The 16,959-nt window shown below is 53.3% G+C and overlaps 1 protein-coding gene across 1 annotated transcript in view; it reads left to right on the forward strand.

Annotated features, from left to right (window-relative positions):
• Positions 1-511: 511 nt before the first annotated feature.
• Positions 512-16,959, forward strand: part of HS3ST4 (heparan sulfate-glucosamine 3-sulfotransferase 4) — a 59,174-nt gene continuing 42,726 nt past the window's right edge. Inside the window, exon 1 of the mRNA XM_063414460.1 lies at positions 512-1,230. Within this exon, the coding sequence (XP_063270530.1) occupies positions 590-1,230 (641 nt within the window). The 5' untranslated portion in view covers positions 512-589. The remainder of the gene's footprint in view (positions 1,231-16,959) is intronic.

Genomic DNA, 16,959 nt, shown 5'->3' on the forward strand with positions numbered 1-16,959 from the left:
TGAGGCCCTGTGCCGTGAGCGCTGCCACGAGCGGCTGCGGCCCGGCGGGTGGCTCCGGGCAGCAGGTGTGCCAGGCGGGCCGTGGGGCAGCGGAGGGCCGGCCCCGGCGAGCCGGGCGGGCCAGCGGACTGCGGCAGCTGGGCCTGCCGGGGCCGGGGGTCTCCGGGCTCCCGCGCCGCCGCCCGCCGCTGTCCGCGGTGCTGCCCGGCCGCTGCCCCGCGCTGCCGCCGCCCGGCCCGGCGCGCTCCCCGCGCTCCCCGCGCTCTCGGCGGCGGCGGCGGCGGCGGGGGCGGGGGCGGGCCGGGCCCTCCCCGCGCCGGGAACGCGCTCCCGCCTCCCACCCGGCACAAAGTTTCGCGGCAGGAACTCGGGCGGCAACAGTGCGGAGCCGGTGGCACCGGAGCGCGGCCGCGCGGAGCCCAAGCGCCCCGGTGCCCGGCGGGGGCCGGCGGCGACCGTGCCATGCGGGCCCCCCCCCCACCGGCGGCGGCGGGGCGGGCAGGCAGCGGCGCCCCATGCGGCTGGGGCGGCCGGGCGGCGGCTGACACCATGTGCGCCCGGTGCCCGGGGCGAGGAGCGGGGAGCAGCCATGTCCCCCCCCGCCCAGCCGGGGGTGCCGGGCGGGCGCGGCTCTAAGGGGCCCCCGGCGCGGAAGCTCCTCTGCATGTGCAGCCTCTCCCTGTGCCTCACCTACTTGTGCTACAGCCTGATGGGGGGCACCGGTCCCGCCGCCCTGCGCTCCCCCGCCGCGCTCCCCGGCTCGGCGGCCTCCGGGGCCCCGCGCTCCCCCACCGCCTTCCCCGGCACGGCGGCCCCGCGCTCCCCCGCCAGCCCCCCGGGCAGCCCCGGCGCCCCGGCGCCCTCGGCCGCTCCGCCGCGGGCCTCCAACGGCAGCCGGGAAGGGGCGGCGGGCACCTGGCTGCGGACGGAGCTGGCCCCCGGGGAGGTGATCACGGCGCAGAGCGGAGCCTTCGAGAGGGACCCGCAGGAGTCGAGCACCACGGACGAGGAGCTGAGCCGGGCCGGCAGCCCGGGCAGCCGCGGCGGCAGCAGCAGCACCACGCCGGACTACGGGGAGAAGCGGCTGCCGCAAGCCCTCATCATCGGGGTGAAGAAGGGGGGGACGCGGGCGCTGCTGGAGGCCATCCGGGCGCACCCCGACGTGCGGGCCGTGGGTACCGAGCCCCACTTCTTCGACAGGAACTACGAGAAGGGGCTGGAGTGGTACAGGTGAGGGCCGGGGACTGCGGGCGCGATCCGCGGCGGTGGGGGGAGGGAGGAATGCGTGTCCGTGCGGGGCTGGGGAAGCTCCCGGGTGCTCCCGGGGATCCCGTGTTGCCCCCCGGTGGCACCCGGCGCCCAGGTGCGAGCTCCGGGAGCGCCGCGTGTGTCCGCGGGGGCGCGGCGGGCGCGGAGCCGCAGAGCCGAGCCGCGGGGCCGGGGCAGGCGGGGAGGTCGCCGGGGACCGCGCCTGGCAGCGGCGGTGATTGAAAACGCGCTGTTCTGGTGGGAAAGCAGGAAATCGCTAATAACATCCTTCTCGGTGGCTCAGAGTGTGTGAGCAGACCGTAGCAGTTCAGCTGTACTTGGTGAAAAATACGCCTAAATAGGTCGGTAATTAATAATTACTGAAATAAACAAGATCGCAAGTTATTCCAGGTGCTGCTAGGGTTGGAGGATGCTGCCTTCATGCCAGCACAGGCTTTGCTTCACAAATGAGGTTTACTCTTTATTCAACAAGTTCCACGCCTGGAAGTTTTTTTTTTCCATTGACAAAATCTAATTCTGTTCGTGAAGAAGTCTCTAAATACTGTTGTCTGACGTTGGGTAATATTTTAAAGGAATTTTATGCTAAAAGTCCTGGTGATTAGAAAACACTGGACTGCGGTAAGGAAGTGTTAAATGTCTTAACAGGTTTAGCAAACCAATGGATTATGACGGTTCAGTGTTTTTTCTCTCTCGCTTACAAATTTCTGAGCAGAATGCAGCACATCAGTAGAACTTAAATTCCCAGTAGCACTGTTCAAAGCAAATCATACTGGTCCTTGATAAGAAGTGGTCTGTGGCTGAACTGGTGAAGTTCTTGTTGTGGTTAGTATGGCAGCTGCCTAGTTGCTCTGAAAATGAAGCTAAAAATGAGAGGCAGCGGGCTAGTTAGTGCCTGGATTATCTGGTCACTCTTTATTAAAATGAAGTACATGGTTTACATGTCAGAGGTATTTAAAAGTGATAAACTCCAGGCGGTTTTCTGTGGGGATTGTGGAAGCAAAGTCTTCACAACACCTGGTGTGGCATCCGCTTGGCTCTGGTGAAATGCTGGGATTTTCTGGGGGGATTTCAAGGAAGTGGACATCAGCACTGAAAAAGTGAGCTTATCCCTGGGAGTATTTTCAGTGTGCTGCTCTGATGGGGGGAAGAGCTAAAGGACTGGCTATGGTTTTGTGTTTATAGATATCATTTCCAACACAGTATTTTATTGTACTGAATTTTCCTGGAGGAAAGTCTTACCTTGAAAAATAAGTTTAGAAAACTGGCTAGAAGAGGATAGAAAGTGGCGTATAAAAAAAGTTTGTTTTTCTTCAAAACAGGCAGAAGATCAAGCACTGAATATGATGAGCAGCTGGTTTTTCATCTTTAAAGTTATGCTACTAGAAAAGGGCTAGTGAGTGGGTGTAACTCCTCTCGTGGAGTCAGAGGCACACACACAGGTTTTCAGTTGCAGATGCAGTTTGGTATTTTCCATCCCTGCAGCAGCTCTCTGGTGTGTGCCGCTCATTTCAAGCCCTGGAGCTCTGCTGCTCGGGTGGGAGAGGTGGGAGAACAGGTTGGGGCACCCTTGGTGTGTGAGGGTCTGGGCAGAGCAGGCTGCAGGATGGATGCTCTGGGCACAGGGTAAAGAAATGACTCTGGTGCTCTGTGCCATTGCAGCCCTGGCTGCCTGACCTACAGCTGTCTTCACACCTGCCCAACCCAAACATGTGCTTGTCCCCTGTCCTTCCAAGAATGTTCAGCCTTGCAGGAGCAGGACACTGCTGGTGGTCCATGCCTCAGCAGCAGCCACAACTTCCCTGGTGCTGTAGTGGTGCCAGGCCGTCATCATGGTCTGGCTTTTAGTGCCATCAAACACAAACCAAAAGCAGAATATGGGGTAAGATCGCCATCCGTCCCAGCAGCTGTTTTTTCCTGACCGTCCCTGAGATTACCTGGTTGAGTGCACCAGGGAGGCTGACAGCTCACAGATGTGTCCCAGGTAGAGTAATTGGAGAGCTTTTTCCTACCCACAGAAATGTCAATTTTTTTAGCAAAGAAACGACTACTGAAGTTTTTACTAGTATCTCCTTACGGTGACTTCTGCATTACACACTGTGAGCTTTTAACATGGTCAGGTTTTTTCTTACATAGTGAAATAAGGGAATGGCAGACCTTCAGGGTTCCTTGCTTTGCCATTCAGTCACAAGATTATCTCCCAGCCTTGAGGAGCTGGAAGAAAGGGAAATGCTTTCTCCACCTTGGTTTCTTGTGTGAAATGGAAACGGCATCAGGGCATTGCCATTTCTTTGTGTGTACTCCATGCTGCATTACCTGTGTCTTTGCTGCCTTGAGACTGGCAAGCCCTGAACGCTTTGGGTGTCTGGCTCAGGATCTCTCAGTGGCTGGAACTGCTGCAAACACTGGGCTAGGGGAGACCAGGTCTGTGCTGCTGGGGCAGGGTGGCATGTCAGGATGGCAGTTCCACACTGCCTGCTCTGTTTTTTCCTGGGAACCTGTAGGGAAAGCTGAAGGTTTGTATGTTGTCTCTGATGTCTTTAGCTCAGTTCATGTGGCAATTGCAAACAGAGGTCTTCCCACACACAAACTGGTGCAAACTGGGCCAAGATTAGTTTTGGTTAGTTTCTGTTATACTGCCAGAACTGTTTGCGTGCTTGCAGTTTATGATTCTGTCCGTCCTAATGCTGTGCTGTCTGAAGGACAAGTTCCATGGTACAGCTTTCCTTAAATGACATCCAGTCTTCCTCTGCTGTTCCTTTGTAAGCCATTGACTTTAACTTGCTCCTTCCTTCCCCAGGATATGCCATCCTTCCTGCAAGAGCTGCTGCTGATCTTTAGGCAGTGTCCAAGTGTCCCCTGCTGTCTCACATGCCCAGGCACACAGTGATGTCTGCATGTCCCCCGTGGCCGGGCTGGCCTGCAGGCATTTGCTCTCTCCAGTGTGGTGCTCATGCCTCAGTGGGCATGTCCCATGCCATGAGCTATGCCCTGAGCTACCCTGCATTTGGAAAAGCACTAAGAGCCTTTCTCAGAGCACAAAAAGGATGGAAGAATGACAGAGAGGCCTCTGAGGCCAAGGAATGGAGATTACAGCCACAAATGCTCATTACAAGCACAGGCACAGCATTCGGGACATGTCTGAGTTGGATCAAGGGCACACAGTTGTGTAGGGATGTTGTGGATAATGGGAACTGCAAATTGCCTGCAGTGTCCAACACCTGGACAGGTTTTGTCCCCTTGTGGTGTTAGAGACTTTGGTTTGATCTTAGAGAGGAGAGAACCCAGGGAGGGGGGCAGGGGTCTGCAGGGGAGCCCTGGAGTCGGTGTGGTCCCAGTGGCTTTGTGTGCCTGGAGAAGGAGGGGGAGGTGATCCTGTCTGGCACTGGGCAGTGGCCACGCTGCCCTGCCCTGGCACTGTGGGTGGTGCACCGGGGTCACCTGTGCAGGTACCAGTACCTCGGGATGCTCACATGCTGCTGGTGACAGGTCTGGGAATTCAGAAGAGAAATGCTTTAGGTGTGAAGGGAGTGGGAGCTCTGAGCCCCACCATGCGGGGCTTTAGTTGTGACTTTCTGCTGGTGCAAATGACGAGCACAGGAGACCTCATCACTTGGGTACCCCTGGGGTTTTCTGAGCTGAGTGAAACAGCCCAGGGCTCCCAGGCACCATCCCCAGCTGCCTGCAACCTCAGCACGGGGCGAGGTTCAGTCTGTCACATTACGCTTTCAAGGCTATCTTGACATACTGCCTTCAGCAGAAAAACTGGGGATTTGTAACAGCATTTTGAAAACAAACTTGCAGTTTTAACATGAATATGATTTCCATAACACAAAGAGAACACCTGATAGTGGTGAGTTGAAATCGAGTTTTAAGATTCGCTGATTGGAAGAGTTAAATTCTGTGTGTACATGCACATTGCTTTACTCCTTGCTTCTCCTCATGCAGAGGCTGCAGCACTATCTGTGATTAGATCACATTCCCCTCTCTGCCCTGGGCCCCCAGTGCTGAGCACTCAGACAGGGTGTAGCTGTGTGTGTGGAGTGGCCCCGCTGCAGGAGCAGTCACCATGACAGGCAGTGGAATGGCTTGCATGTCTAATGTTATTTGCACCGCCTGTCTGGGTTTTTTGGAGTGTTCTCCCAAGCAGTCGGGCCTGTGTGTTATTTGGTGAGCTGCTGCCCTCATACAAGTAATGAATAATGCCATGACAGGGAGCTCTTCTCTCAGTAATGAACACGTGCTCACGAGTCAGCGGTTCCCCCAGCCGCTGGCTGTGGCTCCAGGGCTGGCACTCCCTGTGACATCCCTGTGGACACTGAGTTCGTGTGCATGGGGAGGTGGCTGTTGTGCATTATTTCTGCCATGGGCTCTGCTCCCCATGGGCCATCTCCCCTTCCTTCCTGTGCTGCTGACCTAGTGGCTCGGGCAGTGGGGCCAGCCCTGCGTGCCCAGGGGTGATCCTGGAGCACCTGGCTTTTCTGCCATGGCTGCTGGCTGGATTTGTGTCCAGGGATATGTGGGGGGACCCTTCTTCAACATCCCCTAGCAGCTGCTGGGCAGCAATAGCTTGGGGCCATTTCAGCCTCATCCCACACAGTGTCACCTCGCTGTGAGCTGTAGCTCGCTGTGAGCTGTAATTGTGTTGCTGGGTAATGCCTGTGCTGTTCTGATCGGCTCAGGGCATTCAGGAAATCAAACCCTTTCCATCAGCACGGTGAGCCTGTGCTGATGGCACTGTGGGAACACCTACAATGGGCGGATGGATTGGGGTCTGCTGTTGCCCACAGGCACTGCTGCAGAGCCTGGGAACTGCTGTGTTTCTCTGCAAAAGACCTTCCCAGAGTTTTGTACCCATTGCACTTCTGGTAACTTAGGGAAAGTGTATTGATTTTGTTTCTGGGCCCTGCTGAGAGTTGGCTTTCGCTGAAATGTAGTGACTCAGCTGCCTCTCCCCTCGGTGGATCCAGTGTATTGGACTTTGCTGACACTGGCTCGGCTCTGGGCTGGGGGCTGTGAGCAGGGGTCAGGCTTTGCCCCGATGTTTTACTCATCTGGGGGCTGACGAGAGGCCTCCAGCAGCAGGCATGGATTTTCTTCTGCATCCTGCAACTACTGCGGTGAATCTGCTCTGTGCCAGAGCTGGGGGTCTCCAGGGTCTGCCCCTGCCTTGTGTGCTGGGCCAGGGGAACCCACCCTGCACCCTTCCTGGGCAGCAGTTGTCTCCCTCCTTTCTGCTCTGTTTTAGCTCAAGGAATGGGATGAAGGAATGGATTGTGTCTCTTTGCAGTGTTTTATCACCTGATGATGGTTATCCACATGCTGCTCAGTTGTAGCCATGGGAATGGCAGCTGCTCTCAGCACCTGCAGCCCCTATGTGCTGCTCTGGCTCCTCCTGCAAAGAGAGTGAGAGAAGTGCCAGGACCAACACACTGGCAGCAGGGCTTGTCCCTGCTTCTGCCTCCATGTGAAGTGTATTTGTAGCTGACTGAGGGCACAAAGTGCTGAAAGGTGGGAGCAAGACTGGGAGGCAGCAGTGTGCTCTCTGTGCCCCTTGGCAGCCCCCAGGCCCCCTCTGCCTCGGCAGGGAGGTGTCCGGCCCCATCCCCTCAGACGAGTGGAGAGGAGTGACTGGGGTGAGATCCCACCACCATGCCCAGCTGGGGCCCTGCCCTGCTCCCACTCTGATCCCGTGTGTGGGGAGCCTGTGAACAGGAGCAGCCACACAGCTCCCTTGGCAGGGTTATGGACACAGGGCTCAGCACACCAGCCACACACGGTGGGGACGCCTCTTCCAATGACTGCTGAAACCTCCCTTGGAGCATGTAGGAAACGGGCACATGTCACCAGCCCTGAAATCATTGACCTGTTGTACTGCAGTCTCAAGAACATCCTTTCTCTAGGATTTTGCTCAATAACCCACTTTGTAAACACTGGTGCTTTGCTGCTAACAGTTTGAGTGTTACCTGTGATGTGAAATTTTGTGAGCTTAGCTCTCTTTGTAAATGCAGTGCTGCTCGTGCATGTAGAGTTACAGAAAACTCAAAAATAGGCCCGGGGAAAAATAGCCCCTTGGCGAAGCAAAAGGGGAAGTGTTGGGTGCTCACTTTCTCTGGGTTAGGTGACACACCTGACCCCTGCCTGCTCCCTGCCTCAGCAAGGCTCACTCTGCTCTGCACCTAGCCCCAGACTGGCAGAGAAGGAACAGCTTCTCAAAGAAAGTTATGGGCAAAGGCTTTAGACTTTCAAAGTCAAAATTCCAACACAAATTTGTGACACCTGGTATTGACAAAGGTCAGAGTCTTTCTTTTCATGGGTTTCTTTTACCTCTTCTTGTCATGGGGACTTCTTTTCTCTGAGTCATAATTTCATGCACTTCAGCCGAAATTTTATTGCTTTGGGGGTTGGGCTGGTTCATGTGGGACATTTCTCACTGCTCAGAGTGTGATACACAGAGGTAATTTCTTTCAAATGATTTTTGCTTGAAGTGGTTTCAATGAATTGCAGAGGGTATGAGCATGAATGAATGGTTGAAGCATTTGTATGGAGTCTAAGTGAAGAACCTGCACAATCAAACTTTCCAGAGCATCCAGTGTAGATATTGTAATTTCACTGCTGTGTGCATGTGAGCAGCAGTTCATTTTAGCCTTTTAATCCACTTCTCAATAAGTATTATTTTGGGTTGTATGAGGTTTAAATTGGTTTCCCCTATATTTGAGAAAGTCTAAAGGAAACCCCAGAATTACAAGAGTCTTTTCAATCACAGTGAGAAATTCCTGTTGGAATTCTGTACCTGTTGGGGGCATGGGGGGAGTGGCTGGGCAGGACTGGGCCCTGACCTTGCCAAGGGCAGCTCCTCTCCCAGGGCATGGCCAAGCTGTTGCCCCAACTCTGCTCCATGATGGCACACGGGCATTGCTCTCCACAGTTGTTGTTTAGGTAGCTGCAGTTTCCAAGCTGAAGGAGAGTGTTGAAAGCTGACTGTAGAAGGCTGGGGAGAAGATGCATACTTAGGAAAAGGAAGAAGAAAAAAGCAAAAAAACAGCCCTCAAAAAAACCTTCCAACCTTTTTTTTCAAAGTTTCCCATTTCCCTCCCCAGTGTCAACACACCAATTTAGTAAATGTCACAAGGCACAGTATTTCCCCCCTTGTCATATTATACATCCAGGCATCAAGGATGGATCATAAACTTGCTCTTTATGGCTTTAACATTTCAATTGCTAGTCACATTTTATGTAAATGAAGGTATTTACCTTGACAAGCTCTCCTGTGAAGTACAGTACTTCTTTACAGAATATATTTGGCAATATAAACAGGCCAAATGCTGGGGGTGGATGCAAAATTCACAATTGATTTCTACAGCTAAGTAGGATCCTCCCAAAATATACTGGAGTTGTCTCCTCCAATCTTGTCAGGGCCTGGAGAAACTGAGGCAGGCAGACCTGGGGGAAGAGGAAATAGCAAAGGGACATCAGTTATAGCCACCGACCTACTAAAAAGAACTAGCTTTGGATAAAAATAACTCCATCTGCCAGACTTTATTTTGTATTACAGAGATTGCTGTAACACATTTCAAGCCAAAATCTGATTTCCATTCCCTTCAGAGCCAGGCTGGACTGAACTTGGCCCCCTCCTTTATTAGCAGTAATCATTTTGGATCCGAGCAGAGCAGCGCTGCTGTGATAGCCCAGATCCGCAGTTCTCCTTTGTTTTAGAGTGTATTTCCTTTCATCTTGCATTGAGATGGATGCACTGATATATTTAGTATTAGTGTTCATCCACATCTGCAAATAACTTTATTTCAGCCCCAGCTCTGCCCTTTCTGGTTTTGTTCTTGATGGACGCTCATACAATGAGCCGAGCTGTGGGCGCGGGAAGCCAACGTCAGCATCGGGGCTGGGTGTTAAACCGTGGCTGGATTCTGCAGCTCCCAGCCAGGGGAGAGACAAACCCCCCAGCCTGTTTGAAGATGACATGGGGGGTGCACCAGCCACAGAGGCTCTGAGGCTCCTCCAGGTGCTTCTGTGCCCAGGGAGGCTCAACTGCTGCCCACCCCTGAGCCCCAGACATGTGGGAAGGGGTCACCTCCCAACTCAGCTCTGGGTGGAAGGTGCTGCATCACCTGTGCAGGTGACAAACTGTCAATTACTCGCCTCTGCTCCTGCTTTTTCAACAACAAACTGATTGTTTTCCATCCAAAGTGCTGACTGAGGAAATGCTGGTGGCAGACCATGGATCCTAAAGTCGTTGCTCCTGGAGGTCTTTAACTGGCTGTTGCTTCATCCCTCCTTGGTCTGTTCCCTGGGGAGCGCCAGCATTGATCCCACAGTGCCATTCCCCTGCACTGTCAGCACTCACAACTTTCAAGCTCATTTTAGGGCTCTCTATTTGTACCCTTTTAATTCCTGAATTACCAATCACCTTTGCTTCATGCTCTGTGGCACTGGGGCCTGCAGAGCCAGAGGGTGCACTGAGAGACTCTGGTACATCAGGAAAGAGCTCTGGGTACCCTGAGAAAGGGCTTTGCCTCCTCTACACGAGCTGTTGCACAGAAAGGCAAATCCACAGTCAGGTGTGAACTAGAGGGGCTCTGGTCCAGGCCGTTTGGTGGGGACGGTGATTTCACAGCATGAGGGAGGATGTTTGGGCCATGGGTGGTGCTGGTGCTGAGCTGTGCCACAGAAAAGAGGACATTACATCTGCCCAGAGCCTGGCTGTGAAGGGACGGCACTCAGCAGTGTCGCTGCTCTCGGTCTGTGTTAATGGCTCCCCCAGAGAAATGGGTATGTGGCCAAATGAGCACATTTGGCAGCTCCCAGGCACTGCTGCTGTTGTGACCGTGTGCGTGACCCCCGGGAGCTGGAGCTGGGAGGGCAAAGCCCAGAGGGGCTGGTGCAGCGTGGAGGGGCGGGACCCCAGAGCTGCACAACCCCTGAGATGGGGCAGCTGTTGTTTGGGCTGCTCATCCTGCACTGCCAATGTGGGGAAGAGGCTGCCCCAGCTCTGTTGCTGGGTCTCCTTCACATGCTGGGATCTGGAATGATAACGGCTCCTTACTCAGCTCAAAATCATCTAGAACCACCCCCCCCCCCCAAAAATCAAAACAGTGTGGAAAAATGCCTGAGGCAACAACTTCATTGGTAAACTAAAGCATCTTGCTGAGAATTTCATAGACCCAGCAAATCTAATGCAATTTCCTATGCAAAAAGGGTTTATCTCTATCTAAATATTATTCTGCACCGTTACTCATTGTAGGGAAGTTATTGCTCTCCTAGGTTAACTGATTGAACTTTGGAAATAGAGCTGCAAGCTTATTGTACAGACGGGAGCTTGACTTTTATTGCTCCTAAATTGTAGTGATACTATTAGATGTGAGTAAAATATACACTGCATTAGAAAATATTAAAGTTTGGTATCACTTTAAAATTAAAAAAGATTAAAAGAAGCGTTTCTGCAGTCTAGCCCACCATGAAATTGGAGTCTATTTGGTATGTGAAACGTGTGATACAAATAGCCTAACAATTAATGACAAAGGAAGAGCTGGGATGGATTTACGGCTTAAACTACCGTGGATTTCACAAGGCTGCAATGGCAGCAAGGGAAATGTGTTATTAGATCATTACAGGCTTTTCTGCTAGAGCCACTGCTGCAAAAGTTACAGCAAGGTGTTTTATTATTGCTCTGTTCCCACATAATACTCTGAAGCACTCTTGTCTTGGGATATGGTCGTCTCAGTGGGAGGCGATCCATGTCTCTGCTGCAGATGGGTTCCTTTGGAAAACCTTATCAGGAACTCCTCAGCCATTTTTTTCCATAGGTGGCGGTGAAGAAGTGCTTTCCCATGGCCAGGCTGTGTAAGGAGCTTGTTTATTAGTGTGCAAGTTCCGAGCTGCTGGCTGTCAGGGGGTGATGGATGCGGGAGCGGGGCTCTGGCTGGCTCTGCCCCATGGCACCGTGACGGGTCCATCTCCTGCTGCCCAGTTCAGGGTCCTTCCCCGGGGTGCTCTGGCAGGGCAGTGCCCTCTGCGGCTCTGCCCATGACCCCTATTAACTTCTTCTAACGCTTGGAGTGTGTTGCAGGCAGAGGTGAGCCTGAAGCTCTTTGCTGTGCCTGGAGGGTAAGATTTGGGATGCTGGTGTAGGGAGGAAGGGAGGGCTCTGCAGAGAGGTGGATTTCACCTGTACTTCTGTCTTCCAGTGAGCCTGTGGAGAGCTGAGCCCCCAGTTACCCCAAGGCTGGGGAGACACCCTCATCCTGCAGCACTGCTGCTCTTGTTGGGGAGGGTCTCAACTGCAGCCCTTCCCCTTGCACATGTGGCCATCAGCATCCAGGAGGGACCCAGGAATACCCCCACCAGCACACCCAGCAGCCAGCATTGTGCCTCAGGCTCTTCCTCAGGTTGGGGAAAATAGATTGATGTAGGACTGGTGTTTTGGGTGCCCTTGGGGTGCAGGTTCAGGGCTTGTGGGTCCAAATGAACATTGTATGGCCCTTGAGAGTATAAACTGCATTTCTAATCCAGCTTTCTCATCTTGCACTTCATATGAGAGTCATCTTGTACTGGTGCCTCTGTGCTGGAGCATACAGTGCAGGTTATGTATCTCCTTCTTCATTAATGGGATTTATATCCTTCATGTTCCTTGCTGGATGACTTAGTATTTTAAGTATTGTAATGAAGAACATGAGTGCTGCCTTAATTAAAATGTAACCCCCATATTAATATATATGTTGCCACTGAAAATTGAAATTCACTGAAAACTGAACTTAAAAGCTTGTGGCAGGTGTAACTGGCATGTGCAGGGGGAGGTGGTTTGGGGTGAAGTGCTTGAACTCGCAGCCCAGCCACACAGTACCTTTCTCAGCCCGTGGCAGGGGCTGAGGTCAGAGCTGCCTTGATAGCTCCCCACAGCAGGCAGGCAGCTGCCTGCCCCACTGCCTGGTGCTGGGGACACCACAACTGTCCCAGGGCTGTGCCCTGCACCTGCCCTGCGCTCAGCATCGCTGGGAACCTGTGCCAGTCCTGGTGCTCCCTCCCAGGATGTTCTCTTTTACCAGGGAGGTGCAAAGCAGCTTAATGAACCAGAGAATTTGTTCCATAATATTACTTCAAAAAAATCTTGTAAATGCAAACATTCCAAGCCTGTCTCCAAGCTGTGCGTGCATTGCCATTGGCAGTACGATCAGTTATGAAGATATTTTGCATTCAAGGATTTGCGGTTTCTAGGTCCATGAATATTCAGGCTCCAGCTCGCCCTTTTTGTCTGTGCTCCACACCTACCCTTTCCATTCCTTTGCTCCTTTTTTTTTTTTTCCAGTGGATTCAATTAGTTCTATTTGCTGCTTTAGCAATAAAACAATTCCCTCTGTGGCATTAAAATGAGTTTCTTTCATTATTTCATTTGGCTTCTTGTTCTATGTAGAAGGAAGGTAGGGAGCTGTGCTCTGTGCCCCAGCTCACAGGGGCTGCCAAACCCTGGAGGACATGAGATGTACTTGGGGCAGCATTAGGAATTAATGAAGGGCATTGCTGTCGCAGAGCTGCAGGAGCTGTGCTGACAGAGCCACAGTCAGAGCCACCAGGAAAATGTGACCAGTCCCAGAGACTTTTGGTAGGACTTTGGCACCTGAGTCGCTGCAGCCTTCAGAGCGCTGTGCTCCTGACCATGCTCGAGTTGTTGGGTCTGGTCAGTTCTCACACAGCCTTTGCATTACGAGTTGGTAATGAAATGCAGGGACTGAGCCCCTGGTTGGCTTAGATGAGGCAGAAGTCAATCTGAGCTGAAACATCATTTAAACCAGCAGATGGGTTTGTGGAAGCAGCGTGGCTGGTGCATGGCAGCAGGGGCTGAAGCTGGTCAAGGGTCTTGGTCCCATTTCCTCCCTAAGCAGAGCCAAGTGTAGTGTGAAGAAAGCACAGAGGCACTGTGAGAGCCAGGATGGCAGTGATCGTGTGGGCAGTGTGTACAAAGAATTACACATAGTGCCAGAACACTCTCATCTGGCTACTCTTGGAGTGCCCTTTCAAGGGGCTGCAATGGCATTGGGAGAGTGCAGTGTGGACAGACCCATAAATCATTCGTTTCGCACTGTGCTAAACACAAATCCTATTAGTGCACTGAGGAGCATCTAAATAGAGAAAAGAAAAAGGCAAGATAGAAAGAGGAAACGAGATTTAAATCTAATTGTTTTTCTGCCTGTGTTTCACCACAGTTTGGCTGGGACATGATGAAATGCAGTGGAGGAGAGCTGACACAGGTGGGAGTGGGAGCCAGTGGTGTTCCTGCTCTGCTGCCCTGGACAGCTGACACAGGTGTTGAAGGACAACGAGAGGAGATGTGGCTTTGTCTATTCAAATTTTTTTTAATTACTTTTCCTCCTCCTTCTATGACTGGGGAAGGTTAAAGCAGTTGTGCTGATTCCAGTTGCTTTTTCATTCTGAAGTTACATCTAGAACCAAATGAGAATTTCCAGGCTGGCAGAGGGGCTGCAGACCCTAGGGTCTGACAAGCACACAAATTTTTGGAAGAAGAGGTTTGTGTCTTTCCTGTCCCCACAGAAAGGCCACTGGTGCTGGCTGCCTCCAGATGGAACTGCGGATACAGGCAGGATGGGTGGCTGCCACTGCAATGGGTTAGGGACAGCAGGTGTCAGAGGGACAAAGTAAAGGAGCTAAACAAGGAAAGGTGTCTGTTAGGGATGGAAAACCATTTTAAAAGGAAGCACAATTAGAGCATACAGTAGGGTAAGTAGGACTGCAAAGTTCTGTAATTAATCACACTTTTGGAGCTTGGAAAGGAAATAAATGTGATAAAAGGATTTGTCGGAATAGATTACAGGCAAATTAGAAAAAAAAAAAAAAACAGGCGGGGTCATCACAGCCTTGAAAATTGTGCTCTTCAGAAATCTTCAATCATCCTTACAATCAATTCTGCGTTTCTTTAATAGCACTGTCTTGGACTAACCACTACCTGCATCCAGACATTAAACGAAGTATTGAGTATTTGTCTCTCAACAATAAACTTGGAAATTTTTTATTTCCCTATTTGTCTTTTGTGATGTATTTCAGTGCTGTAACCCCAGCTGAAATCCAAACTGCCTGAGGTGCCCAGCGCTTGGTCCTGCTGGCTCCCGCCCCAAGGATCTGCAGCATGGGAGGGTTTCCTCATAAACCACTTGTTTGTTTGTGCAGACAATTACACCGGCTTTGCTATACAACAGTGTGTTTCTCTGCAGCAAACAATCTGCTTTATGGGTTTTCCTAGGAAAATATCAGCTCGCTATGCTCACTAATATGATTCAATTGTGTTGTGTTATCTGACCTTTAAGGAACTTGCAATCTATAATGACATGGTTCTACAGCAGAGCCACTAGTAAAAGCCCTGGCTCCTGGGGAATTCCGGCTGCAAATAAGTGAAACCCGGCTACAGAAGCAGTAACGAGGCACTTTAACCCCTTGGCTGCTGGCTTGGGGGGGGGCCACCATCCCCGTGGCGAGGTGCTGTAGGGATGAGTGTGTGGGCAGCTGGAGGTGGGAGCGCAGCTCTGTCTATCCCATCCAGGAGCACCCAGAGCTGGCACCTCTCGCCCCTGTCCCCAGAGGGCACGGTGGGAAGCAGGGGACAGGGAGGGGACCCGCTGTCGGCCAGCAGAGCCGCTGGGGTTGGCTGTGCTGAGCAGGCAGGAGAGGGTCACCTGTGCCCCTGCTCTGGGTGCAGCACCTGGCAGCGGGGTGGCGCAGGCCATGCCCTCCACGGGCTGTGCTCTTTGCAGGCTGTGCCCTCAGCAGGCCGTGCCCTCCACGGGCTGTGCTCTTTGCAGGCTGTGCCCTCAGCAGGCCGTGCCCTCCACGGGCTGTGCTCTTTGCAGGCTGTGCCCTCAGCAGGCCGTGCCCTCCACGGGCTGTGCCCTCAGCAGGCTGTGCCCTCAGCGGGCTGTGCCCTCAGCGGGCTGTGCCCTCCGCGGGCTGTGCCCTTTGCAGGCCGTGCCCTCAGCAGGCTGTGCCCTCCACGAGCTGTGCCCTCAGCAGGCTGTGCCCTCCACGGGCTGTGCCCTCAGCAGGCTGTGCCCTCAGCGGGCTGTGCCCTCAGCAGGCTGTGCCCTCAGCAGGCTGTGCCCTCAGCGGGCTGTGCCCTCAGCAGGCTGTGCCCTCAGCAGGCTGTGCCCTTTGCAGACTGTGCCCTCAGCAGGCTGTGCCCTCCATGGGCTGTGCCCTCAGCAGGCTGTGCCCTCAGCGGGCTGTGCCCTCCATGGGCTGTGCCCTCAGCAGGCTGTGCCCTCAGCGGGCTGTGCCCTCAACAGGCTGTGCCCTCACCAGGCTGTGCCCTTTGCAGGCTGTGCCCTCAGCAGGCTGTGCCCTCAGCGGGCTGTGCCCTCACCAGGCTGTGCCCTTTGCAGGCTGTGCCCTCAGCAGGCTGTGCCGGCTGCCTTCATGCACAGTGCCACGGAAATGATGAACACTGCTGTCATTGCCACCCACCCACCGCTCCCGTCTGTCCACTCCGGGCACCCTGCCACTTGTGGAGGCACCAGCACCATCTGCTACAGATGGGGGACCCCATGTGTGTCCCCCTGCCCTCCTGGTGCCATGGGGGTCGTGTCACTGCCAGTGCTGGCTCAGGGCTGCCTGATCTGGTATAACATGGCCTCTGCCCTCCCCTGCTCCCTTCTGGCCTGCCAAGGACCCAGGGAGACACGGCACTGCAACCCATTGACCTCATGGCACAGCGGAAGCTCAGGAGGCAAACTGTTGTGTGCCCACATCATCCCTTAGCTCTGGCTGCTCTTTTCCTACTTGGAATTTCTCTGCAAGGTGCTTAGGGGAAGTCTGTAGGTCTTGGTCTCAACCAGGACTGGAGTGACCCCCAGCTCGTGGATCAAACAGCCTGGTTTTCTCAGGAAGAGACATGGCATGCATGAGCTCATGCTGCTGGTGCCTCCCTGCATCTCACCCAGCACGGCTGGGAGCACCTCAGGCTGGAGCAGGACACGGTGCTGTTGAGGAGGCTTTGGGGAGCCTCGGGGTTTCTGTCCACTGTGCTCTATGTGCTCTGTATTTTCAGCCCACTAATCACTGACTGATCCCTCTGATTGCTTCTGTCTGACCTCCCTCCATGGCTGGGATGCTTTACAAGAGTCATTTCAGGGATTTTATTCAGCTGAGTGAAAGATGGGGGAAGAGTCGGGAATCTGTCAGACGCAGGAAACTGGCAACAGATAGGGAACTTGAGCAGAGAAACAAACGCTCCAGAGATTCACAGAATGATTTGGGTTGGAAAAGACGTGGAAGATCACGCAGTTCCAACCCTCCTTCCACCCAGGTGCCGGGTGGTGTGGCTGGAGTGCTTGCTGGCAAAAACTGAGACTGAAAAATTTTGAAGGATTGGTTTATCAGAAGCTAAGGACAGCCTGTGCCAAGTTCTAGGTGCTGGGTTTTAAGAAAGTTTCCTCAGTCTGCTGCACCAGCTTTTGGCAGAAATCTTTGTGAAACGACTTTTCCACTGAGGAACAGGAGATCAGAGAACTGTTCCCTTTAACACTTGAGTGTGCATGAACTTGCAGGGATGTTGTTTGAAGCTCTGCTACCCTTGTTAAAGGTCACTTTTTGATCGCATCAAATACCCTCTTTACCTGGAGATAAGATTTAAAAATGGAAGACGAAAGAGAAAGGGCTTAAGGAAGAAGGAGAGGCGGG

The sequence above is a fragment of the Prinia subflava genome, chromosome 17, assembly GCF_021018805.1.
Source record: "Prinia subflava isolate CZ2003 ecotype Zambia chromosome 17, Cam_Psub_1.2, whole genome shotgun sequence".
In the NCBI taxonomy this organism is placed as follows: domain Eukaryota; kingdom Metazoa; phylum Chordata; class Aves; order Passeriformes; family Cisticolidae; genus Prinia; species Prinia subflava.